The following is a 27115-nucleotide window of genomic DNA, read 5'->3' as shown; positions in this document are numbered from 1 at the left end:
CACTAGAACTTAAAGGATCTTTAAAACAGATCAATAACGCTTCTCCCAACATCCTCATTGTTGAAAGGGAGATTAGCCCCTCCAGGAGGACATTATATGTAAACTTTTATAATTCCTGGAACAGGGACAATAGTGACAACATACATTTTGTATGGCCAATTTTTTGGTGGCAGCAGTTAGAACTAAAAAAACACATCAGAACAACAGGCCTTTTTAATACCGTGTTTAATCAATGTACTTAAATTTTGCTTAATATCAAATGAATTTAATTTGCCTTTTTATAAACCCCATGTATGCTCTGATTTGTATGATATTGTAAATAGTTTTAACATTGTATGAAATGTTTTTATCTCTTTGTATGATTTTTAACTAAATCGAATAAAGATATTTTTGACTGACTGACTGACTGAGTTTAGTTTTGCCCTTTTTTATGCGTAAATAATTAGCTAAAAGTCGACCAGATCTATTGGTGTTAAAACTAAATCTGCCTTTAGCATTAGAAATTTGGATACCTGCTCTCTTACTAAGGATGGAGTTAAATTCATATCGCAATTTTTGGAGTGTAAACTTATGTTGAGGATCATTGGAGGTAATAAAGAGTCGATCATGTTTCGCTATTTGTTTTTGTAATTCTTTAATATTTGCATTGAAAGTTTTGTCATCATGCTCCATAATGGAGATCATTACCCTCTAACATAAGCTTGGAACGCATCCCATCTGTTAATCAAAGAGGTAGAACCTTCTGGATTACATAAAAAATTATCTTTAATGGCTGTCAAAAGTTTTGGTTTGTTCTTTTCATTTAATACTATACCAGTGTTTATTGTTTAGTCTGGTATATGTTGATTCTAAATTCAAAATGAATGAAATCGGCGCATGGTCAGAGATATCAACGTTACCAATTTGAGGATCTTTAACAAAATTAATTAATTGTCTGAAAATGAATAAGCAATCAATTCGGGAATGGGAGTTATGAGGGTTGGAAAAAAAAGTAAAACTTTTTTCTGTGGGAAAATGTAATCTCCAAATATCTACTAATTTAGTGGTTTGAATGAAGGAATTTGAACGCAAAATACACTTTAGAAGGATGACATTTAGTAAGAGAAAGTCTATCTAATAAAGGATCAGAAATAACATTAAAATCCCCTCCAACAATTAAAGGAACATTTCCAACGTTTAAGACCTCTGTAGCAAGATTGGACCAAAACATAGGATCATCTGCAGTAGGACCATAAACATTTAGTAAAAATAAGAGTGAATCATGAACTTTAATTTTAGCTAAGATATATCTACCATCATCATCTGAATGTTTGCTTAAAATTTGACAGTGTAATTTTTTGGGGCCGAGCCACACCATTTTTCTTACCATTAGCAGGAGAGGAGACAATCATATCAACCCATTTCTTTTTCATATAATCTAAAATGTTGTCGTCAATATGAGTCTCTTGAATAAAACAAATGTCAGCTTTATAACTTCCTAAATAATCTAGAATTTTTGTACGCTTAACTGGGTGACGCAATCCTTTAACATTTAAAGACACAACTTTAAGATTATGAACATTAGTCGTAGAAGGAGAGAATAAAAGAAATCAAGAAAAAAGACGTTAGTGAAAGAAAAGCAAAGGAGAAATAGGATGAGAAAAAAGAAGAGAAAAAAGTAGCTCCAAAACAAGCCAAAGGATAGAGAAAAAGAAAAAGAAAAAACGACAAACAGAAGACATAAATGTGAAATGTGAAACTCACACATGGTCTACAAGCATGGCCGGAACCGCTGGAGCCCCAAGAAGAAAATCTTAGTATCCTGTCAGAATAGGCATAACTGGTATACCTCAAGTGTTAAAATCAGCAGTATCCATTGAATGTTGAGACTGTTGGTCAAGAAAATGTTTCAAATCTTCAGCACGTTGGAAAGATTTGGAGAAATTATCCTTCCAAATACGCTTCGTCGATGGATCAAAAAGTCCATATTTGAAGCCAAGACGTCGAAGATGAGGACGGAGAGCAGTACATTCCTTGAGAATACCGACAGTTTCTTTGGCAAAATCTTGATGAATAAAAATCTTATTTCCATTAACCATCAGTGAAGGAATTTCTCGTGCCGCTTTTCTGATTAAAACCAAGTGATGGTGACGAAGAACTTTAGTATTAAATCTTTTTATTGTGCAGCATTGAGAAAAGACACACAACATCTCACAACCTGAATTCAACTATCGGGATACGCGGCGGCCATGCACAGTACAAGAGCGTGAAGACGGCCAATAGCTGCATACACCATTAACGTTAACACAGCAAGCCACCTACAACCCAGCTGGGCCGGCCGCGTTAGAAGAGTTGAGATGCACCTGTAAGCAATTCTGACAATCGAGGACAAGCCTGCACGAATAACTAAGGAAGAACAAAGGAAAAACAAACCCCAACCCCAACCTCCCCCCCCCCACCCACAACCACCCCACTCCTCGTCCGCTACGCAGAGACTGCTAGTATATGGGATCACAGCCTTAGTGGGTGCCATCGGTGGTGCGGCTCTCCGGCGCCTTGCGTTTGTGTGGCTGCGCCTTGGGCTAAGAGAGCGGAGTGTCCGCCAGACGTAACAGCCGCAAGTAGCGGGGACAGCTCAGCTCCCGGAACTCCCCCTTGAGTAGGGACAGAAACAGCCGCCAAAGCGCTGCAAACTCCTCCGCCCTCCCCGCCCCAGCCAGCGACAGCTTCTCCATCCCCAGTATCGCCCACAGCCTATGTAGCCAACCCAACTGTAGTGGCGGTTGGACGGCTCTCCAATGTGCCACAACATTCTGCACAGCCGCCCCTAGTGCAATCGCAATGAGCCTCCCTCTCCAGGATTTAAGGGGGTACATCAGCGCGTTAGGGAGGCCCAATAGGACATATGTCGGAAGTCTGGGCAGCTGGGTGTCTAGGTGGGAATCTACCAGGTCCAGTATCGAGGTCCAGTACTGCTGCAGGCGATCACAGCTCCAAAGCAGGTGCTCCAGCGTACCCAGTTCCCCACACCCCCTCCAGCAGCGGTCACTCACCCGGGGATCCCACTGATGCAGTCGCTCAGGTGTGTGGTACCAGTAAGTGGCGACCTTGGTCAGGGTTTCAGTGAGACCCGTGTGATGGGCGGAGTGTCTGGCCCTGTAGTAAACTCCCTCCCATTCCTTGCGTGTGAGCTGTCTCCCCAGGTCCCTCTCCCACCTGGCCCTCCCTGCATTGTACGTGTAAATGTTGGTGAGGAGTAAGTGCTGGTATAGGTCTGATATTAACTTTTTGTCGGATGTGCGAGTCAACAGCCACCGCTCGTATGGGGTGAGGGGATGCTGCGCGCCGGGCCGCATGGACGGGTGAAGAACCCAGTGGCGGACTTGCAGATAGGGCAAACGATCCGTTTCAGGTATGCCATAGTCATCTTTCACTTTTTGGAAGGGGAGAATGCCCTTCAGGTCGAACATGTGACCCACGTCTCTGCATTGCGTCTTCCGCCACATCTCGTAGGCCCGAGGGTCGAGACCCGGTGAGAAATCGGGGTTATCAAAGATCGGCGTCATGGGGGAGGGAAAGGAGGTAAGGTCCCGCTTGACCGCCACCTTGTCCCACACATCCAGAACGGTGCTGGTGATCCGGGAGGCGTATAGATTGGGAGGCCTATGGCTGCGTGGCAAAAACGGAATGCCCTGGAGCGTACGACCAGCGACCGCCTGGTCCTGAAAGAGCCAGTGCTTGGCAGATTCCAGCTGGTGCCATTCCACCATAGTGCGCAACTGCGTTGCCTGGAAATAAAGAGTAAGGTCAGGCACGCCCATGCCACCATGTTCGGGGGGTAGTGAGGCTATCGTGTGCTTAAACCGTGGGCGGCGGCCGTTCCAGATAAAGCTGGTGAGATCTGCCTGGGTTTTTTGAAGCCATCCCGCCGGCGGGCGCAGAGGAAGGGTCTGAAATATATAAAGAATTTGGGGCAGCAGGGTCATCTTTACGGCCGCAATCTGGCTCAACCAGGACAAAGTCAAGTGTTTCCACCGTCTGAGGGTGTCTCAGAGCCGGGAGCTGAGCTTGGTATAATTCGCATCCGCGGAGGCCTGCACTGTTGGGGCCAGCAAGACTCCCAGGTAGGGGATGGTGGATTCGGACCACTGCAGGTCAAATTCAGCCTTGGCCTCTTCCAACACCTCCGGTGACAGGGACAGGTTCAGGGCCTCGGATTTTGCCACATTGATCTTGAAGCCCGAGGCCTGCGCGAAGGCGTGAAGCTCAATAAAAAGTGCCCGGAGAGATTGCATTGGATTCATCAGGGAGACCAAGATATCATCAGCATACAGACTAATCTTATGCGTGTCCCCACCGAACGGTATGCCTGTAATGAGGTTGTGGTCCCGCACCCTACATGCCAACGGCTCCATGTAGAGCGCGAACAGAAGGGGAGAGAGTGGGCACCCCTGCCTGGTCCCTCTGCCAATCGCAAACCTCGCGGACGTGTGACCATTGACCCGGACTGCGGCGTTCGGGTGGCGATAGCAATTGAATATACGGTTCCGGAGTGTCTCTCCGAATCCGAACCGCTGCAGAACCAGCTCGAGATAGGGCCAGTGCACCCTATCGAAGGAGTTCTCCGCATCAATCGTGAGGAGCAGGCAGTCCCGTCTCGTCCCGGGAGCCGGCCTCTATGAGGTGGAGGACTCGTTTGGTGTTGTCGCTAGTCTGCCGCTGGGGGATAAAGCCCGCTTGATCTGGCTCCACCATCTGTTGCATATAGGGTGCAAGGCGACTGGCCAGAATGCCGGTATAGAGCTTTAGGTCGATGTTCAGCAGGGAGATCGGTCGGTATGAGCCACACCGTGTGGGATCCTTCCCTTCTTTGGGGATCACCGAGATGGCCGCCTCTAGTAAGTCCGATGGGATGGCGCCAGGCGTGTCGAAAGTATTGAATAGATCCTTCAGTAGCTGGGCTACCAGCGGGCAAAAACTCTTATAGAAGGCCGCCATGTACCCGTCCGGGCCAGGTGACTTCCCAAGTGTCAAGCGCGAGATTGCCGAGATGACCTCTTCCAGGCCTATGGGGCGGTCAAGCAACGCCGCCTGTGCCTCATTAAGCGACGGGAGAGTTGCACCCTGCAGATAGCTCTGACCGTCTCGCAGTTCGAGACCGTCCGCTGCATATAAGTCAGCGTAAAAATCGCCAAAGGCTGCGGCGATGGCTGCGTCATCAGTGATGGCGTCGCCAGTGCTGGGCTGGAGTGTCTGTATCTGCTGCCTCTGAAGCTGCATCCGCAGCCTGCTCGCCAGCAGTCTCCCGCAACGGTCTCCCCGGTATAATACGCATGCCGGAGGCGCATGGCGGCGTATTCCGCCACGTCCTGGTCCAAGGTTGCCAGCATCTTCCGTTCCGTGCAGAGTTGCCGCCACGCCCGCGCAGCCCCGGTGCGCTGGGGCATCTACTCCAACTCCGCCACCCGCTGGGTGAGCTCGGCCCTTTTCTGCGCGCGCTCCCTGTTGTTAGCGGTGGCCAAAGAAATGAATTCGCCGCGAAGGACCGCCTTGAGTGCCGCCCATTGCGTCGCTTTAGAAGTGTCCCTGTTGGCGTTGTGGGAGAGAAACTGCGCGAGCGCCGTTTTTATGCGTTCCTGTGTGGTCGGCAGGTGTAGAAGGTTGTCGCGCAACCGCCAGTATCGCTGCTGGCTAGGCGCCGCCAATACCCGGAAGGATGCCACTACAGGGGAGTGGTCGGACAAAGAGGCCGGGAGGATTTCCACGTCGCATGTTTGACGCGCTAGCTGGGAAGAACACAGAAGCTGCCAGGGAAAGGCTCTGGATTTTAGCCTGTGGTGGTCTTTGGGTAGCAAATGGGTTTCCTGTAGGAGGCAGATGTCTGCCTTCGACTGTTCTAGCAAAGACAGGATTGCCCTGCGTTTAATAGGATTATTAAGCCCTCTCACGTTGAGTGAGAGAATTGTTAAGTGGTGTGTCATCTCAAGCCCCTGCGTGCGGCTTCGGGCCCGCACTCGCCCGCTGCGAAGCTGTCACTCTAGGCGCGCACAGTAGTCCAGGCAGTCCCTGGTAAGGCGCAGAAGAATGCGGACAAGGAGTTCCCACCCATCCACCCCCTCCCCCCCGACAACCCCAACTGTCCCACCCAAACCCCAACTGAACCAACAAATCCCAGGGCCCCCCCCACCCCCGCCCCCTTGCCCTCCCCGTCATCCTCCCTCTGGGGAACCCCAACTTGGAACCAAGTGAACTGAACCATAGTCTCGGTCCTGTTACTTCTCACAGGTCCGTAGAAGAATGTCTATGGGAAACGTGACAGTGGCGGCCCTCTCCCGGCCCCCCGACCCCCCCTTTCCAAAGCGAGATGTGAGCAGTGGCCCTCTCAAGCTGCTCACGGGGCGACAGTGGTATCTCGCTCCACTTCCTGTACTGCTGCTGCCTGTTCCTGAGCAATCGTTTCAGGATCTGGTTTCAAGCGGGCCCCCCGTCTGCGTCTCCGTCTGACTTTCCGCCAGTCGCCTTGACTTCGCTGCTCCGACCCCTCCTGAGAGCCATGTTGCGTGTCATCTTCCGAGTCTAAGGGATCCGGCAAGTCAATGCTCAAAAGAGAGCAGGTGTCTTTGAGGGAGCGAAGTTGGTGCAGCTTCCCCTGCCATTTAAAGATGATCCGGAATGGGTGGCCCCAGGAGTATGGTATTTCCTTCTCACGTAAAAAGGCGGTCACAGGTTTGAACTCGCGCCGCTTCTGCAGCGTGATGGCAGACAGGTCGTGATACAGCGCCACAGTCACTCCCCGGAATTGCAAAGGTTGCTGCCGCCGGGCCTCCTGGAGGATCCGTTCCTTCAACTGGAAATCCGGGAGATAGGCCAGTATGTCGGGCGGGGGGGGGCGGCGCACGTCTTGGTGGTCCCACTCTGTGTGCTCGGTCTATGCGGACAGGAAAGTCCTCCGCTTCCCCCAACACTGCACGAAAGAGGGCCTGCAGGTATCCAGTGACACTGTTCCCCTCGGCACCCTGTGGCACATTCCGGACCCTAATGTTATTTCTTCGGGAGCGGTTTTCCAGGTCCTCCGCATATGCCTGGAGGCCTACCTGCTGCTCCTGAAGGCGGAGGACCTCTTGTTGCAAGTGCGCGAGCTCGTCACTGCGAGCGTGGCTGGACTCCTCTACCGCCGCTACTCTCTCCCCCAAGCCATCCAGGCCGCGGCGTAGCTCCCGTTGTTCCCCCGCAAAGTCCTGCTTGAGAGCCTGGAAGTCATCTCTCAGAGTGTTAAATAGCGACTCCAGGAAGGTGCGCGTGATGGGAGCCTCCCGTTCCTCCTGCTGCTGCGAACTCGTGGCTGCTGGGGTAGGGGGGGGGGGTGTCTGCGCCTTCCCTCCCTTGCTAGTGGGTTTCGCTAGCATGTCCATGATGGTGCGGTTGGCTCTGCGGCTCGAGTTGGCCATACCTCCCCTTGCCTCATGTCTGTGGCTCGGTACGCTTTGGGGGGAAGCCCGCTCCCCGCCTCACTCGTCCAGTGTGAGGCCACCGACAGAGCCCCCGCGGCCTCCGATCCTCCCCCACCGGCACCTCGGGGAAACTCCTCTCCATGGGGCCCACCGGCCCCCCCTTCCAGAGCCTCTGCTGCCTCAAGTATTCCTCACCGGGGGCCCGACCACTCCGCCCCCCGAGAACCGCGGCCCGTCTCGCCCTGCCGCCGTGGAGTCCTGGCACCCCGGGTCTCTCTAGTAGGCCGTGTGCTTGGGGGCACTGTTCCTGCTTCCGCCGGCCCCACCCCACCTTCAATGCTCCGGTGGGGGGGTCAGCCTCTCCACACCAGTGCCATGGGGCCCAGGTCCCCCCGTCAGTGCCGCACGGGCCCGAGCCTCTGTACGGCAGCCCGTCTCCTGTCCGGGGCCGGTCAACCACGTGGCCAGGGAGTCCAACAGCACAGATCCCGTGTCTGTCCCTCTAGGCCGCGGTCTCAGTGCTCCGCTTTCAGACCCCACGCTAGGTCCCACCCACACCCCCCGGGGCCCCCTGCTGCCTGCTGAGCGCCCTCAATCTGTCGCTGCGGGGCCCCAGGGACGTCCGGGCCTACCTGTGATAGTTCCTGTCGGGTCGGACCTCCGTGTCGCGGGGGGGGCAGGGGCGCTCCCCTGCGAGTCTCCTGCTGCTCTGTGCTTCCGCCGAGGCCGTCCGCCGCATACCGCGTTGGCTGTGTCGCCGCTGCTCCGGTCTGCCACTCCTCGCAGCCTCCACCAGGCCCAACGCCGGGGCCTCGCTCCGGGCAGTACGCCGCTGTGGTGCCAGGCGGAGATTGGTCCTGCCGCCGCTATCGCCCCTCCTCAGGTATGGGGCCCAAGGCTCCTGTGCGGGACTCCTGGCGCGCCCCCAGCTCCCGCCTGGTCTCTTGTTGTCTCTGCGGGCGATGGCCCGTGTAGGCCCAAGCCGGGGCCTCAATTAATGGCGGTGTGGACGTGCACCGGCTCGCCACTTCCCGCTTCGCTGCAGGGGCGGGCGCTCCGCCCGCGCCAGCTCCGGGGGCCTGTAGACTGCCGCGGGAGGGGGCGCCGGTCTCTGTGTGTCCCCCCACCAGTGGGGCTGATTTGTGGCGCTTCCCTGGTCTCTCCGCTTCGGGCTCGCCTCGGCCGGGGCCTCTCCTCACTCGGCGGTTGCACGCCAGTCGCGCCGAATCCGCTTGCTACTGCCCGCTTTCAGACGATCACCAAGCCGGTGGAGTCTGGTCACTTCACACGGGTCAAGACGTGCTGGTTTTCGGGGGCCACTGCTGTGGGAAGAGGGCTAACAGGGCATAGGGCCGGGGAGCCGAGGACAAGCACGTCCTTTCAGCCCGCCATCTAGGCCACGCCCCTGACGAAGAACTTTAAAGATCATTTGTCGTGGCTTGGTGTGATGAGGGTTGCGATGGGAAGGAATTTTGTGGGCCTAATCTATTTCAAATCTTTCAGGAAATTTAAGCTGCAAAAGACCAGGGATCAGATTTTCCAAATATAATCTACAGTTAGCTCCTTCAACATCCCCAGGTAAATTAAAAATGTGAAGATTGTATTGTCTATTGCGATGTTCCAAATCCAACAATTGAGAACACAAAGGAGACATGTTTGCCACTAGAGGAGTGAAAGTGTCAATTTTAACCTTGCTACCTTGAATTTTAATTGAAGTGTCTGATATATTCATGGACAAACTAGCCATTTCCTTGCGTACATTTTTGACTTCTGACGCAATGGCCTCTGTATTAACGTGCAGAGCCTGAATTACCTCTAATATTAAGGATAAGGAAGGCTCAGATGACTCCACAACCTTAAATTTAATAGGAGGTGGGGAAATGTGCTGCCTCCTTTTATTATTAATAGTAGCTTTATTTTCCATTTTCTCAGAGAAGAACACTAAAATAGAAAATAGCAGAAATTAAAGAATCCCAAATGCAGCAAGTACTGTGTAAATTAGTGCAAAATAGCTGGTGCAGAAGCTAAAATGGTCTGTGGGAGTGGCTAGGCCCAAGCCAGGCCCTCTCCTAGTAGTGCACTCTGCCCCCCTGACTGAGAAACTCGTCTGCACCTCGGAGCTGGGCTGGGGCCAGGAACCAGGCAGCGAAAAGAACGTCTTCAAGGGCTCCAAACACGCTGAAAATCGCTTCACATTACAGGTGGGCACTGAATATATATTCCGACCTCTTTGTCAGCAGTTTGTGACTGGAATCGTCGTTTTATTTAAGAAAACGGGCACAAAACACGCTAGAGCAGGAGCGGGTGGCCATCTTGATCGCGCGTTCATGCATCTCTAGAGGCTAGGTTTTGTAAGAGAGGGAGAAGGTGATCTGCATATCACAATCATATAATGCTGAATAATGTTATATAGATGGGAAAGGGGAGGGTCTAGAGCTGAGCCATGGGTCACATGGACGGGAAGGAAGGGGACAGCTCAATGCTGAAAGTGTTAACATGCATGAGTAGACTAATAAGCTGAGATAGAGCAATCGAGAGAGAACCATTTCAAAGTTTGGTCCTACGATGCCTATAAAGATGTGGGTGGTAAGTGGAGTTGGATCACCAACCATTGAACAGTGGATGCATTGAATTAGAATGGAGGAAAGTTGGTTGTGGTATGAGATGAGACAGTTCAATGGGTACTGGAGGACCATTTGGTTGTAGTGAAGTTGTTGGAAGCTAAATTGCAGAGGATGAAAGTTGAAGATGGAGAGGTAGAGGTGATCCAGTTGAGAATTAGGTGATTCTTGAACCGAAGGAACATTGACGCACTGGACAGTAGTTAGATGAAGGAGTATCATTTTAGGATAACTATAGATTAAGACATGTACCGTAAGAATTTGAGAGGAGTGGGGTTAAGCAGGGAGTAAAGACTAAGGGCTTTATTAGTTGGGAACTGAAAAGGTCAGATGGAGCAAAATATGGGGACTGCAGGATTGGAGTGTGGTAATCTGTTCAGTGTTGGTGAAGGGTTTAAGTAGGGCTAAGTAGGATGGAGGGAGCAATGAGCCATGAAATGGTGGAATGAACAAATATGAAGGGATAGTGAGAGGGATGCTGAGTGGATGTGATATGGTAGAGAGTTGCATCATTTGTATGCATTTTTATATTGGGCAGTGTGTTGGCTGATGTGTCAACATACCGCCCAACATAAAAAATGCAAAATACTATGCTTTAAGACCTCATTATAGTGCAGGGCATGTGTTAGGGGAATTTTATTACACTTTTACTTACAATGACAGTAGCAAAAAATGATTTTGCTAAAGTAGTCTCAAATGTATTTACTGGGTGGTGTGTAGAGTTCTATATTTTTGGCATTTTAATGATTATCTTCTGACACTGAAATGCTTTACCAGTTGGAACTCACTACTGAAATGTGATAACCTCATTCAATATTTTGAAAATTCACTGCAGAAATATTGTAATTGTTTTTATTGCAAAAGAGGGTAAGTGATAGCAAGTTCAAGATCAGGCTCATTCCTTCCAAATGCGTGTCACCTGGGATTTGTGAATTTGTCTTATTCTTCCATCACGTTGGAATTTTACAAATTGAAAGTTATGATTGAATGTACTACTTCAGACAAATTTCACAAAACAGTTTTTAAAGAAGAACTATCAATTTACGATGCAAATTAGTCTTTAACCCTCTGAACTTTTGACCATTCTGATTGTCCAAAATATGACCAAATTTACAGACTTAAGGAACTTTGTCATGCATATTTTTTATCCGTCTCCTGAAGAAAATAATCTAGGAAGAAACTTTCACGCTTCTGTAAAGTGTCCTTGACAAAACACCAACTTGTAACCAATCTTACTGGCCGACTTTGTTTATGGTGCATTATTTTGTACCCATTTTCAAAAGATTTAATCAGCTGGAGAATCCTGCACACCCAACCCGTAAAGTGATATTTAAATAATATATGTAAAAAGTGTTACTCACTGAGGCATTGAGGCACAGCACGTGAAGACCTCACCAGTAACAGGCCCATTGCCATGTCTCAACAGCTACGAATGATGATGAAGAGACTAGGCCTGAGGATGAAACTTAGTTATCTGTATTAACTTCTCCAGCATTGTTCTGCTTATCATTATCATACAGTGGTGTAGCTAGACCTATGGCCGCCCCTGGTGCCCCCTGCATTTGCCCCCCCTGGCCGTGTGTAAGAGCGGGTGGGGGTGCTGACGAGTACTTTGGCGGCCACCCGCTACGGCTGCAGGTAAGAGCGGGGGTGGGGCGGGGGGCCGGAGGGCGCTGTCACCAAAACTCGGTCCACCCCTTCCCCTTGCTACGCCACTGTATTCATATCCACCTAGTTCGATCTTCTCCATTTCAACAAAATAGCTGATGCTTTTTAGAAAGAACTGATGGAGGTCGTTTGTACAGGGCATTCTGAATGTTCCTAGAGCATGCTTTTTTAATTTTTTTAAAAAGACCGCAAGGTTAATGCTTCATTTTAATTATATATTTTTGAAACGTGATCGGGGATCCCACTGGGCCTATGGGAATTTAAGAATGTTCTGAATATGGCGAACAAGCCAAAGAATGAAAGCCATCATACAAGTAAGTATTGTTTATGTGACCACTTTCTATTGGTAAGTCACAATAAGCTTTGGTTACACAGATGTATGAACAAACAGATTTTTGATATAGTGACAGAACAGCAAAATATGGCTGTGCTGGGTTTGAGAAAGTCAACGCCAGTGGTTTATCAAACTTCATAGAGTCGCTATGCAATGACTAAGGTTGAAGCCTTCAACATTCAGTGCTACAGTAATAAATACTATGACATATGGGAGGTGGTGAACATTGTATAGCATAAAGTCAGGTCAGAGGTGTGTACAGCTAATCACTTCTCATTCTGAGATTTTGGTATTCAATGTAGCACAGCAGCCACAAGACCAAGCACCAATAATGCACAATCTTGCAAATCCATGCTGGCAATTCAATCCTTTTTGGTGTTAGCTTAAAGAAAGAAGGCTCCAAAACACAAAGCAGAACAAGCATAGCACAGAACTCACTTGCACCATGGTTCAATGATTTGCTGGAGTTTGACAGCTGGCTTGGTAGAGCTTTCCGTAACAATAACCTACCCAGGCTTTGCAGTCGCAGCACGTCCTAGTAATGCAGGCAGAGCGAGGGGAGGCCTTCTGACTCTTTTTTCTCTTGACCTCATCGGATCTCTGAAACAGATTAAATATGACTCTCCAAATTGTTTAATCGTAGAAAGGCAAACCTGCCCGTCAAAGAGTATTCTGTTTATTAATTTTTATAATTCTGTTAACAAGGAGTACGGTGGTGATAACATCTCAAAACTGGATGCCTTTTTAAACCTATTCAGCCAAAATACTCTTACTAGTTACGAATTTGTGTTAATGGGTGATCCCAATATTCACCCTTGTTATTTTGGTTGCACTGCAATTGGAGGTTTGGAGACACGGGATCAGGAGGTGCCGCACTTTGAACATACCAGGGCTGGCGAGGAACTGGAGGATCTCCTGGCCAACTTTAACCTCCTTGAATTTACAGCACGGGAGGGGGAACCTAGAACACCAACATTTAAGGGGTCATCCCCGGGGACTGTTATTGATTATATTTTTGTGACACCTGCTATTCTTAATAACACTATTTCTTACCGCACTGTGCCATCCCCCTTTAGTGACCACAACCCTGTCCTTTTGACCATCCGCTGGAGGGAGTTTATGGGCTCTATGCCAGGACAGACCAGACCTGGACCTACCCTATGCCCAATAGATCAGGGTAGACGGCTGAAATGGGAGAATGTGGTACCAGATGACTTTTACTCTGACATTGGCCCCCAGATAAACGATCAGACTACGATCTGCCTAGACCCGTCCTCACAAGGCCATGACATCATGGACGCCTTCCAGTCAATATGTAACATAGTGTCTTCCAATCTCACGGCCCCAAGGGGCAGGGGAGAGCTAAAGCACTATAGGTGGTTTGATTCAGCCTGCACCAAAGCACTTAAAGCTTTAAAATCTGCCCTTAAAGTAAACCCTAGGGATAGGGCCTTGGTTACAAACCTGAGAAAAGAATACAGGAAGGCTACTAAGAATAGACGGGATTGTATCAAACAGGAGGCGTGGGAACAACTAACTTCCACCGACATATTGCGGGACAGTAGGCAATTCTGGGCTGTAGTTAACCATCCATACTTTTCGGATTCATCCAACACAGACATTGATTGTGTAATACCAGATGAGAGGTGGCTGGCTCATTTCAGCACTGTCTATGGTGATACGGGCGACTCCACCCAGTTACAAAACATGCCAGGTCCGGTGGCCACACCTCTACACTTTAACAGCGGGGAGGTGGAAAAGGCAATTCGTGCTACCACAAAGAATAAAGCCCCCGGTCCAGACGGGGTACCAGCCGACTTTTATATACATTCACCCAAATTCTGGGCTGGCATCCTGGCAAATGTATTCACAGCTGCAAACAGCTCGCCCCCTCCAAGTACATGGGCGACCTCCACAATAGTCCCCATATTTAAAAAGGGCCAAAGGGATGACCCAGGGTGTTATCGGCCTATATCCCTTTTGGACTCTGCTATAAAAATCTTGGGCAGAGTCCTCTTGGCAAGGTTAAGGGATAGCCTGGAGGGATGTGGGGGTTTGGCCGACATTCAGTACGGATTCAGGGAAAAAAGAGGCACGATTGAACAGTGTTCAAACTTACATCTGTTGACCGCTAAGTATACGGTGGCCAAGGAGGGGTCCTTGTATTTAGCATTTATGGACCTCTCCTCGGCCTTCGACTTGGTCAACATATCTAAGTTATGGGAAATTTTATTGAAGATGGGGATTGACGAAGACTTGGTGGGGTTCATAGCGTCCTTACACCGGGATCTATTCGCCGCAGTCAGGGTAACAAAAGATGGCAGGTGCACGACCCATTTCAATTCGAAACGGGGTGTCAGGCAAGGCTGCATATTAGCTCCCCTGCTATTTACAATTTATATAAACGATCTAGGCAAGCACTTAGAAGGGGCAGCAAGAGACGTTCCGCGTATAGGAGAAGTTAAGATCCCTGCTCTCCTATACGCGGACGATGCCGTCCTCATTGCACGCACAGGGGTGTGCCTCCAAAAGCTGCTGGATGCATTTGGGTCCTTTATGGACCTCCTCGATTTGAGGGTCAATGCTTCTAAATCCCACACCATGGTCGTTGGCCCACAGGGGAAAAAAGCTAAGGCAAAAATATTTTTCTGTAAAGGAGAGGTAGTCTCGAGAGTTCCTGTTTTCCCCTATTTGGGAGTGCTTTTTGATAGCAAGGGTACCTGGGGACCCCAGATACGAGCCAAAAGCCTAGCGGTAACAAGGACATCTATGGCCATTCTAGGTTTTGCCAAAAGGTTGGGCCATAGACCTATGAAAGCAATCATAAAGGTGTACAACAGCTAATCCCTCCCTGTGGCTCTATATGGTGCACCTCTATGGGGCTATGTACGCTTGGATAAAATCCAGTTAGCGGAGAATAGGTTTTTACGTTCCCTTTTGTCCGTTCCCCAATCTTCCCCGACTTTTTCTATTCATATGGAACTTGGTTTGGATTACGTTCAGGACAAATTGAGACTGGCACCTTTAACATACTGGCTTAAGACCTGGTTAAATCCAGAACTAACGTTAAACCACATGATTATGAGGGACGTGATGAGTCTGGAGAATAGTTGCACGATTCCATGGCTGGCCTACCTAAAAAATCTTTTAACGATCTGGGTCGCCCAGACTTATTCACTGTTCCCTCTGGCATTACAAAGCAGGATGTGGACGTAATTAAAAAACAATTCATGTCAAGGGAATGTTTGTTGCGAGAAGAAGCAGAATTACTAAAGCCTACAGTAAGACTGCATTATTTGTCACTTTACTCACTTGCAATTGAGCCCTACTTATGTTTTGTCACAAATCCTTTTCATAGATTTTTGTTAACAAAATTTAGGTTCAACCTTATTCACTTTTATTTGGGCAATTTTTGAACGAAACCAGAGTTAGCACCTCCCTGGCTGCACCTGTGACAATTTTTCAGTTCAGGACACGATGCACGTGGTCATGTTTTGTGATTTCTTCTCTGCACAAAGAAAAAAATACCTGTTACCTGTCTTAAGGGAAGCCGGCTTCTCCCAGGTGAGACCAGCCATGCTTTATTTAAAATCCCTGGGAAATATACGTATTACATTCGCCATGGCAAATTTCCTAGTAGCAGCGTCCAGATCAAGAAGATGTATGAATTTGTTAAATCAGTGTGTATAACCTGTTTTTAATTGTTTTTCACAACATCATGCCAAATTAACTCGATTGTAAAAAAACTGTTTAATCCTTTTTTAATTGTAAATAACTTTGTTTTTATGTCCTTTGTATGATTTTAATCGAATCGAATAAAGTTAATTTGACTGACTGACTGAATAACCTACCTATGTTGTATCTGGACACTTGACTGTGTAATACAGAGGGTTTAAAAACGATTTTGTTGTCAGTGTGGCAATATGATGTAGAGTTGGAACCCAAAAAGAGGTTACACAACAAAATCAGGTGTGCACTCTACTAGCAACCACTGCATGTTCCTGTGATAACCTGTCACAGGTTTGTCACACTGATAAATTGATTCCCGAATATCAATGAACCATTGTAATTTTGTTTTTTGAAGATAGTATTCTGCTTTATTACCACCCTGGGGGATCACCTCCTGCGAAGGTGCCTCTGACAAGGACTGGAAACAGCTGGTGGTCAGACAAAAACGTGAAGTTCGAAAACCCAGATCCGAAGGTTAACCTACAAGAGGCTTTTAAAGGTAATATTTTGTCAACCAATCTAAAATATAAAAGGAAATTATTTGTTTTGAGTTGCATATGTATGCGTTTTTGTAGATTCACACTTTGCTTCCTTCTGCATTTGTTTGCACTTTCATTGTAAATTGTATATTGCTTTGTGTAAGTACCAAAACTCAAATGAGGGAAACATGTTGAGCCATTGTAATTTTGTAAGATGATAGCAGGAAGCAATCAGGGAGTGTTTCACGGAAGGGTGGAGCATTATAGCCTATTGCCAATACCTCTAGTGGTTGTTAAAGGCCCTCTTCCTGAATTATAGGTCCAAGCTGCAAGTGAGGTTCTATAACGAGGGAATGTGCCTGTAACAACTATTTCAGCCTGAGGCTGAAGGGCCATTAAGGTATTAGAACACTGGAAGGTTGGGAGCTCCATTGAAGACAACAGTGCGCTCCAGGCTTCTAATCGCTGGTAGAAGCCCGGAGAATCAACATTCCAATGTTTGTTCACAGCAACAGATGTGAACAAACGCCTCAAGGAGCCTGAGGGTATTTCAACCCCCTCAAGCTCTGTGAGGCCTTTGTTTGACAAATTAGAACATTCTGCCCTCAGAGGGCGGAATGTTCTAATAGCCTTAGACCCCTCCGTAGTGGGCTCTACCAGCCATTAAAGGCCTGCTTCCTTCTTAAAGGCCTTCTTTAATGTCGGTAGAGCCTGCCACAGCTGTCTCCAAGGCTATATTAGAACATTACTCTCTGTGAATAGAATGTTCTAAAATAAAAGAGAAACAAAACAACAAGATTTGGACTGTTGAAGAAAATGGTCTTCTCTAGCTATTTTTTGCCCCGAGCCACTTCATTATCTTTAGTTGTGTTTCCAACATGCCTATATTCTAATACATACTTATAGTCTGCCAAAGTGGGCTTTATCGACCTATAAGCCCCAGCTCCAGTATTAGAACCCTAAGCCAAAGGCTACATTACGGTAGCAGGCCTTTAATGATCAGTATAAGTTGGTACAATGGGCTATAGGGCTATTAGAACATTCCAGTCAATGAAGACAGACTGTCCTTATTTAAAAAAACACAGCTTCCCGGTAGACACAAGGATTTATACTGTGACTCTGTACCTTACATGCTGTTCTCAACTTCCTCTTTGTGTGCTCTGACTGTTACTTCTGCGTGCACTGATTTCAAAGATCAAACATTCACGGCAGGATCTGTGAAAGGAGGCTGAAGACAGTCACTCTCCATAGGCTCAGATGAACTGTTCTTTATCCTCCTCCCTCCTTCTTAGGCTACTGTGAGTTACTGGTGGAGAGGCGGGGTAAGGCTCACTGTGTGCCCTTGTTCAAAGCCCCTGCCTCTCTCCTTACCCTGTGCAATCTGCACGTACTCTTGTCATGGACGCCTGGAGTTGGGAGTATGGAGGGAGAGTGGGTTGGACACGTGGGGGGATATGTATGCAGACTCGCAACTGCAATCGTTTGAGGATTTAGTAGACACACACAAAGTGCCACAGGGTTCCTTTCTATTACACACCTTGCTGATGCGCCAATCCCTGCAAGCATGAGAAAATGATCGGGCAGAGCCCACCACATCACACCTACTACAAACACTGCTCACACACGGCCGGCTTGCCATAACAGCTATTTACACTTCCATCAGATTGGACGACCCGCCCGCACTGGTGGCATTGTGTGTGCATTGGGATGGTGAACTGTTCATTACTTTGACTGACACGCAGTGGTTGCAATGCCTTAACCAACCAAAAATTATTTTGGCCAACGCTAGGGTAAAATACACCCAATGCCGTTATTTGCACCACACTTATCTCACTCCCCACAGGGTGGCACGCATGTACACCGGCACCATGGATATATGCCCCAGATGTCGAGACCAGGGAGCTACAATCACACACCTGGTGTGGAACTGCACTGATATGAGAATATTCTGGTCTGAGGTGGCCACTCTACTTGCCAAAGTGGCAGGTGCGTGGGTGGAAGAGGAACCCCTCCACTTTCTACTGGGAGTAACAAAAAGTAATTCATCTCCTAAGAGGCTGAACATATTTCTGGATCTTGCTCTAGGCCTGGCCAAACATAGGATTGCCATGGCATAGAAGGCAGAAACAGGCCCCAATGTTAGTGCATGGTTACTTGATCTTTGTAGGGCACTGGTTTCGGAGTGCACAAATCAGCAAGAGACTTCAACACGGGCGTCAGCAGCCCTGTGACAAACCCCTGTACAATGGCAGGGATATATGTCCGTGATCAAGACTAAACTCTCTGCGAACCCCCCTCCCTTCTACACTTGTTCATTCTGTCCGCTGCTCACCCTGTCGCTATTCCTTTTCTCTCGACCCCCACACCGGCACCCCCCTTGTCACACTCATTAGTACACGCCTACCACGCCTTACAATCATACATATGCTACCCATTGTTGCATCAGACCGACAGACGCACGCACAACGCCAATTCCACGAAGAGATCGGTTCTTATTTTTCATTTTTTTATTCTTCATTTCTTTAATCTTTTTTCCTTTTTGAGTTCCTCTTGTTCAAGTTTAAATTGCGACCCTTGACCTTGTTGGTAGGTCTCTCCCTCACCACAAAGCTCCGCCTGTGTTTCCTGACCCTGCCCTAGCTCCCGCTGCTGAAGAAGTTGAGGCCCTCCTCCACCTGCAGGCTACCACCTGCGCCTCATCCCTGGTGGCCAGTGGTAGGCCTTAGGTTTGTATCTCTGTCGCTAACTGTCTTCCTTGTACTGCCTTCATTATCATCTTTGCTCGTTTTGCTTGCCTTCTGCTCCCCTCGTTGCCCCTTCGTTCTGTGCTCTCTTGCCTGCTGTTCCCCCTCGCTTTGCCTTCTGTTCCCCCTCGCTTCCCCTGTTTGTGCCCGGTTGCCTTCAGGTGCCCCAGCCGCCCCCATTCCCCCTGCTGCGTCCCCTGCGTCCCGCCCCCTCACTGCCCATTCGCTGCCCCTGCCTCCCGCCAGCTCCTCCCTCCCACATCCCCATATATGGGCCTTATGCGCGCCGAAGGCGCGCCTAAGGCAAGCCTTTATGCGCCCCTCCACGCCTGGACTGCGCCCAGCGCCAGAATCCCTGGTCCCAGCACCCGCCACGATGACCACCACCGCTACAATGCCAGCACACGCCACGCTCTCAACCCCGGAAAGAATCACATCTGCATCAAGGCCACCCCGAAATGCACACACGGTCCCTTCACCTGCCGGAACTGCAGCTACATCAGCCTCAGAGCTGCCAAACAACCCGCCAAGAAAGACCTCAACCACCTCCAATGCATCCTACTGCACACCCGCTCCGCACACAAACACACCGTCGAGCTCTGGGACCTGCTCGACACATCATCCCCGGAAGTCGCCTTCCTAAAAGAGACCTGGATGAACAACTCCTCCACACCCGACCCACAGAGACCGCACCAACGGAGTCGGAGGAGGAATCGCCATCGTACACAAGAACAACATCAGGGTCTCGACCAAAACGGATAACACTCTCAGCGCCGCCGAACACATGCATTTCCAGATCCACACAGACCTCAACTCCACCCTCAGGGGCACCCTCATCTACAGACCCCCCGGAGCCCGACCCCAGTTCAGCGACTCCATCTACGACTTCATCAGCACGCACGCCCTGACCTCCACCAACTACATCCTCCTCGGAGACCTGAACTTTCACCTTGAGAACAACAACAAAAGCAACTTGACAACCCTGATCGATAACCCCGCCAACCTCAGACTGAGGCAACTCGTCACAACGTCTGCAAACTCCGCCGGCCACACACTTGACCCCATCTTCTCCGCAAGCCCCCATTTCGCCTTCAGCCACACCAACGAACTCCTCTGGACCGACCACCGCTGCATCCTATTCTCCTTTCAGAAACCCACCACACACCACCGCACCCAACAGGTCCCTCACTGCTGCTGGAGAAAAATCACGAAGACCAACTAAACACTAACCTCGCTCTCAGCCCCCCCACTGAACCCTCCAACACCCACGACGCTGCCCACAGCCTCAGATGCTGGATCGACGACTGTGCCAACACCCCCGCCCCGCTGAAGAAACCCCCCACAGAGATACCAGCAAGAGGGCCAGCTGGTTCACCCCAAAACTCCTAGCCTCCAAGTGAGCCTGCCGGAAACTAGAGACAAAATGGCACAGCGAACAGACTCCGGACAGCCACGCAGCCCACAAGGACGTCACCCGCAACCACCATCACCTCATCAGGACTGCCAAGAGGACCACCTTCAAAGACCGCCTCGACAACAACGCACACAATAGCAAGGAGCTCTTCAACATCGTGAAGGAACTCTCCAACCCCAGCTCCAACACCAACAACATCCCGCCGTCGCAAGCCCTGTGCGACTCCCCTGCCACTTTCTTCCACCGCAAAATAGCAGACATCCACGACAGCTTCAACACCCAGACAGCCCCAACAGACAGCAACAAAACAGACTCTCCGCACACCATCAACCACAACCCCCTGCTAGCTTGGACCAGCGTGAGCATCGATGATACCATCAAGACCATGAGCCCAATCGACTCCGGCTCCACATCAGACCCATTCCCGCACCACATCTTCAACAAAGCCAGCAGGTCCATCACACCCCACCTGCTCAACGTCATCAATCTCTCCCTCGAGACCACAACATTTCCAAAGAGATGGAAACACGCCGAGATCAACGCCCTACTCAAAAAACCCTAGGCAGATCCTAGAGACCTCAAGAACTTCCGGCCCATCTCGCTGCTTCCATTCCCGGCCAAGGTCATCGAGAAGATCGTCAACAGACAGCTAACCCGATACCTCGAAGAAAACAGAATCCTGGACCCTTCCCAGTCATTGTTCCGCAGCAACCACAGCACCGAGACCGCCCTCATCACCGCCACCGACGACATCAGGACCCTGCTGGACAACGGTGAGACCGCAGCCCTCATCCTCCTGGACCTCTCCACCGCCTTCGACACCGTCTGCCACCGCACACTACACGCACGCCTCCATGCCCTAGAGATCTGAGACAAAGCCCTAGAATGGACCACCTCCTTCCTCTCCGGCAGAACCCAGAGCGCCCGCCTCCCCCATTCCGATCCGAAGCCTCCGAGAACATCTGCGGCGTACCCCAAGGATCCTCCCTCAGCCTGACACTGTTCAACATTTACATGGACCCGCTCGCACGCATCACCCGACAGCACGACCTCCACATAATCTCCTACGCCGACGACACTCAACTGATCCTCTACCTCAACAAGAACCCTATCACCGCCAAAGCCAACCTCCACGAAGGATTGAAGGCAGTCGCCGACTGGATGAAGATCAGCCAACTGAAGCTGAACACAGACAAAACGGAGGTCCTTATCCTCGGCTCCAACCCTTCAGCCTGGGACGACACCTGGTGGCCGACGGCACTGGGGGCAGCCCGACACCCACCGACCACGCACGCAACCTGGGAATAATCATCAACTCAACACTCTCCATGACCAAGCAAGTCAACGCCGTCTCCTCCTCCTGCTTCACCACCCTCCGCATGCTCCGCAAGATCTACAGGTGGACCCCGACTGATACAAGAAGAGCAGTCACCCAGTCCCTCGTCAGCAGCAGACTCGACTACGGAAATGCACTATGCGGGAGCCCCGACCAAGCTCATCAAACCACAGCAACGCATCCAAAACGCCTCGGCACGACTGATCCTCGATGTACCACGTCACGGCCACATCACCCCCCACCTGAGAAACCTGCACTGGCTGCCCATCAACAAGAGGATATCCTTCAAGCTCCTCATCCACTGCGAGTGAGTGAGAATGAATGAGCAAAAATAGGTGTGAGTAACAGTGAGTGTAACTGTGAGGGAGAATTAGTGAGTCAGAATGAGTGACAACAAGAGAAGCAAGCAGTGAGTGAGAGTAAGAGTGAGTGCAAGTGGATGTTTGTGCCTAAGTTCAGTGAGGGTAAGAGTGAATGTGAGTTACAGAAGGTGAGTGAGAATGAATGAGTGAGCCAGAATGAGTAAGAGATAGTCAAGTAAGTGTGAGTGCATGAGAAAGTATGATTGAGTCAGAGTAACAAGGAGAGTGATTCTGAATGAGTGAGAATAAGCAAGAGTGAGTGTTAATATGAGTGAGTAAAAGCAAGTGTGAGTGAGAATGTGGTGTTATGCTTGCAAGTCTGCAGTTGGCTTGTACATATTAAGAGTAATACGTGACCTATGAGGAATTCATGGCAAAATGCTGACACTGATATACTGAAGGCAATTCTTTGCATTACGGGCCCCACTGACAAAATACTGGCACTGGCCTAGCCTACCTCAACAAACGACTTTCCTTCTACTTCCCCAACCGCTAGCTCCGCTCCGCCAACCTCGCACTCACCACCGTCCCGCGCTTCCGAAGAGCAACCCCCACCGGTGGAAAATCCTTTTCCCACCTCACCGCCAAGACCTTGAACACCCTCCCACTGAGCCTATGACAGACCCAAGACCTGCTGACCTTCAGGAGGCTACTCAAGACCTGGCTGTTTGATCAGTAGCGCCCCCCCCCCCCAGCGCCTTGAGACCCTCACAGGTATGTTGTGCGCTCTACAAATGTTTGATTTTGCAAATGCACGTAACCCATTGTAGAAATGGTTGTGAGCATCTCTCCATGCACGAGCTGTTGCATGAGTAATGGATTAAGTGCCCCCGTGGTTCTAGATGAACCCCCTATATAGAATCCATGTCTCTTTTTGCTTAGATCAGCATTTCTCAATTACATCTAGGTGTCATGGTGATTAAACTTACCTGAACCTTGTCCATAGTGATAGTAGGCTTCACCACTTTACCAAGTCTATCTCTGTTTTCTTCTACAGTGGCGGGATGTTATCTTGTACTATGTCTTTATACTTTTGATTTATCAGGATACCTAAATGTTTCAGGAGGATTTGGAGTCGTTTTTGATAATTGTCATGACTTATGGGACTGAGGATACTGGTTCTGCAATGGACAGTAATGCACCATCTGCATAGAATAATATCCTTCTAGTTTTTGACACTGTAATGATACCTTTAATATCAGGGGATTGTTTTTTGTGGCAGTTAGTTGTTTCAGTGCCAATATAAAAAGCATGGAGACAGTAGGCAATATTGTTTGGTTCCGCCCTTGACCAGAAATGTATCTGAAATGCGCCTGATATGAACCCAATACAGGCAACTTGTGCCACTGTACCTTTTTTTTAAAGCCTATGCTAAGACCTGATCTATCCAAGATTCTGGCAAGGGTGCCCCGTTTCACAAGATCAAACGCATTCTCTGCATCTAGTGACAGGGCCACCTGTTTGTCCTCATCATCTTCACCTATTATAGTAGTTGTTAAAGCAGTGGCGGCTCCTCCGCAATGGTGGAGGAGCGTTGCCTCATTGCCTGGGTCAGAGCCAGCACATGTAAAATTAAACGATGTTCTTGCATTGTTTAAATTTACATTTGCCGGCTCTTAGCCAGCGGTGTTGGGAGGAGCAGGGCCGAGGTATGGGAGGGGGAGGAGGAGTGCTAGTGCACTCAGTTCCCTAATTGCTCATGTGTGTTTGGGTGGCTGGCCGTCTCAGGCCGACCAAAACACACATGCGCACTAAGGATTTCTCCGCCCAGCACCCTGGTTGGAGCAACCCCACAGACTCCCTGGTCTGAGCAGGGCATCATTCTTGCCTGCTGAGACCAATCCCCGTACTGCTGCAGCGTGGGGATTGGACAGGGAGTCTGTCCCAGGGGCTGCTGGGACCAACAGGTAGGAAGAGGAGAGGCAGGGCGACGAGACACGACGCTGGAGCGCCTGGCGGGAATAGGTAAGTTTTAAAAAATATTGTATTCTCCCCTCCACGCTCGACGCCTCCCGCAAGACCCCACCCGCCTTACCACCTTGCGTTTATGGCGGCCGCCGCTATGTGAAAGTGTTCACAGGTTGTGTCTAGAAGAGCAGTGAAATACAATACCTGCTTGCATAGGTATTAGTGACAGAGCCTGTTGACAATTATATTCGTTGTACAACAACGACCGCAACACCACCACCCTGCTGGACAACCTCGCCAACCTCGGTCTCAAGCAGCTGGTGACCACCCCCACCCACTACGCCGGACACACACTCGACCCCGTCTTCTCATCCAGTAAGGACATCGCCTTCAGCCACGCCACTGGACTCCACTAGACGGACCACAGCTGCGTCCACTTCAGCTTCAGAAGGACCACGATCCACCACCACCAGCAACAGGTTGCACGCAGAAGCTGGAACAAGATCACAGCCGACCAGCTCGCGACCTCCCTGAGCATGAACCCCCCCACCAGCACATCGAACCCAAGCCAGGCGGCCACCAACCTCACGAAGTGGATCAGCGACTGCGCAGACGACCTCACCCCCCTGAGGACCCCGCCTAGCAGACCCGGCAGCAAGAAGGCCCCATGGTTCACCGACGAACTCAAGAGCTCCAAGAAGAACTGCCGAGGCCTCGAGAGAACCTGGCGCAGAGACCCAACTCCGGACAACATGGCTGCCCTCAAGCTCGCCACCCGAAAGCACCACCAACTCATCCACGCCACCAAGAAAACCGCATTCAAGGAACGACTGGACAACAACGCACACAACAGCAAGGAACTCTTCAACATCATCAAAGAGCTCTCCAACCCCAACGCCGGAAACAACGACATCACCCCTTCGCAAGACCTCTGCAACTCCCTCGCCTCCTACTTCCACAACAAGATCGCGGACATACACAACAGCTTCAGCACTAAACCGACGCACGCCACGACCAAATCACCGCCCCCCACCACCACCCTCCGCGCCTGGACCCCGATCAGCACTGAAGACACCGTCCGCACGATGAACTCCATCCACTCCGGATCTCCGACCGACCCCTGCCCTCACCACGTCTTCAACAAGGCCGACGCTGTCATCGCACCCCACCTGCGGGACATCATCAACACCTCCTTCGACACCGCTACCTTCCCGGAGAGCTGGAAGCACGCCGAACTCAGCGCCCTACTCAAGAAGCCAGCAGCCGACCCCACCGACCTCAAGAACTACCGCCCCATCTCGCTGCTCCCGTTTCCTGCAAAAGTCATCGAGAAGACCGTCAACAAGCAGCTGGACGCCTTCCTCGAGACGAACGGATCCCTCGACCCCTCGCAGCCTGGCTTCCGGGCCAACCACAGCACCGAGACCGCCCTGATCGCAGCCACCGATGACATCCGAGCTCTGCTCGACAACGGAGAAACAGCGGCCCTCATCCTCCTAGACCTCTCCGCGGCCTTCGACACTGTCTGCCACCGTACCCTAGTACAGCGCCTCAGCAACGTCGGAGTCCAGGAGAAGGCACTGGAGTGGATCATCTCCTTCCTCGCCGGAAGGACACAGAGAATCCGCCTCCCTCCGTTCAGATCCGAAGTCACTAAAGTCATCTGCGGCATTCCTCAAGGCTCCTCGCTCAGTCCAACCCTCTTCAACGTCTACATGAGCCCCCTCACAGACATCGCACGCCAGCACAACCTCAACATCATCTCCTACGCTGACGACACCCAGCTGACCCTCTCCCTCACCAACGACCCCGCCACCGCCAGAGCCAACCTTCACGAAGGGATGAAAGAGGTAGCCGAATGGATGAAGAACAGCCGCCTGAAACTGAACTCGGACAAGACGGAAGTCCTCATCCTGGGATCCTCACCCTCCGCCTGGGACGACTCCTGGTGACCCCCGCCCTAGGCAGCGCACCCAAACCAACAGACCACGCACGCAACCTGGGCTTCATCCTGGACTCCTCCCTCTCCATGACCAGACAAGTCAATGCCGTCTCCTCGTCGTGCTTCAACATCCTGCGCATGCTACGTAAGATCTTCCGGTGGATCCCCACCGAGACCAGGAAGACGGTCACCCAGGCCCTCGTCACCAGCCGTCTGGACTACGGCAACTCCCTCTACGCCGGAACCACCGCCAAACTCCAGAAGAGACTCCAGCGGATCCAGAACGCCTCAGCACGACTCATCCTGGACATCCCCCGTCGCAGCCACATCTCCGGACACCTGAGAGACCTGCACTGGCTCCCGTCAACAAGAGAATCACCTTCCGACTCCTCACCCACGCACACAAAGCCCTACACAACCAAGGCCCAGGATACCTCAACAGCCGCCTCAACTTCTACGCTCCCAAACGCCAGCTTCGATCGACCGGCCACGCCCTCGCCGCCGTCCCCCGCATCCGAAGAGCCACCACAGGGGGACGGTCCTTCTCCCACCTCGCCGCCAAGACATGGAACTCCCTCCCAACCCACCTCCGCCTGACCCAGGACCAACTCGCCTTCAGGAAGCAACTCAAGACCTGGCTGTTCGAGCAGTAGCGGACCCCCCTCCCCTAGCGCCTTGAGACCCTCCGGGTGAGTAGCGCGCTGTATAAATGCTCTGATTGATTGATTGATTGATTGATTGTTGTGAATATATAATTACCTGACTAAGCTCTGCTGGCATCTGCCCTGGGTTTGCACCTCATTGAAAACTCTGATTAATATCTTCGAGACTTTGGCCTTATTAATTTTGAAGTATTTCATCAGCAGCTCATCCTCCCCGTTGCTTTCCCCATACTTATTTCACATGTAGCCTTTTTACATGTCCTCCTCTGTTATACTATCTCCTAGCACTAACGCGTGCTCCTCATCTAGTCGTGGCATTGCGACGTTTGCCAGAAAGTAGTTGCCGAATAGGTTCAAGCTTTAAATTGTTAAGTTGCTATAGAATTCTCTGAATTTTATGATCTCTAGTGGGTGGGTCAGAAGCTCTTACTGGTTGGTACTTATTTCCGGGATGGCTGACACTCTGCTGATGTATCTGCTGCACCA

The 27115-nt window shown here is 50.4% G+C and overlaps 1 protein-coding gene across 1 annotated transcript in view; it reads left to right on the top strand.

Moving 5' to 3' along the window:
* The window catches only part of LOC147697778 (cell cycle control protein 50C-like), a 399761-nt gene that overhangs the window by 331581 nt on the left and 41065 nt on the right, over positions 1-27115 (top strand). Inside the window, exon 5 of the mRNA XM_086934448.1 lies at positions 16138-16281. Coding sequence (XP_086790574.1) covers positions 16138-16281 — 144 coding nt within the window. The remainder of the gene's footprint in view (positions 1-16137; positions 16282-27115) is intronic.

Source organism: Lissotriton vulgaris, chromosome 8, assembly GCF_964263255.1.
Source record: "Lissotriton vulgaris chromosome 8, aLisVul1.2, whole genome shotgun sequence".
NCBI lineage: Eukaryota > Metazoa > Chordata > Amphibia > Caudata > Salamandridae > Lissotriton > Lissotriton vulgaris.
The sequence above is the reverse complement of the archived record's forward strand: the minus strand, read 5'-3'. Positions and strand labels throughout refer to the sequence as shown.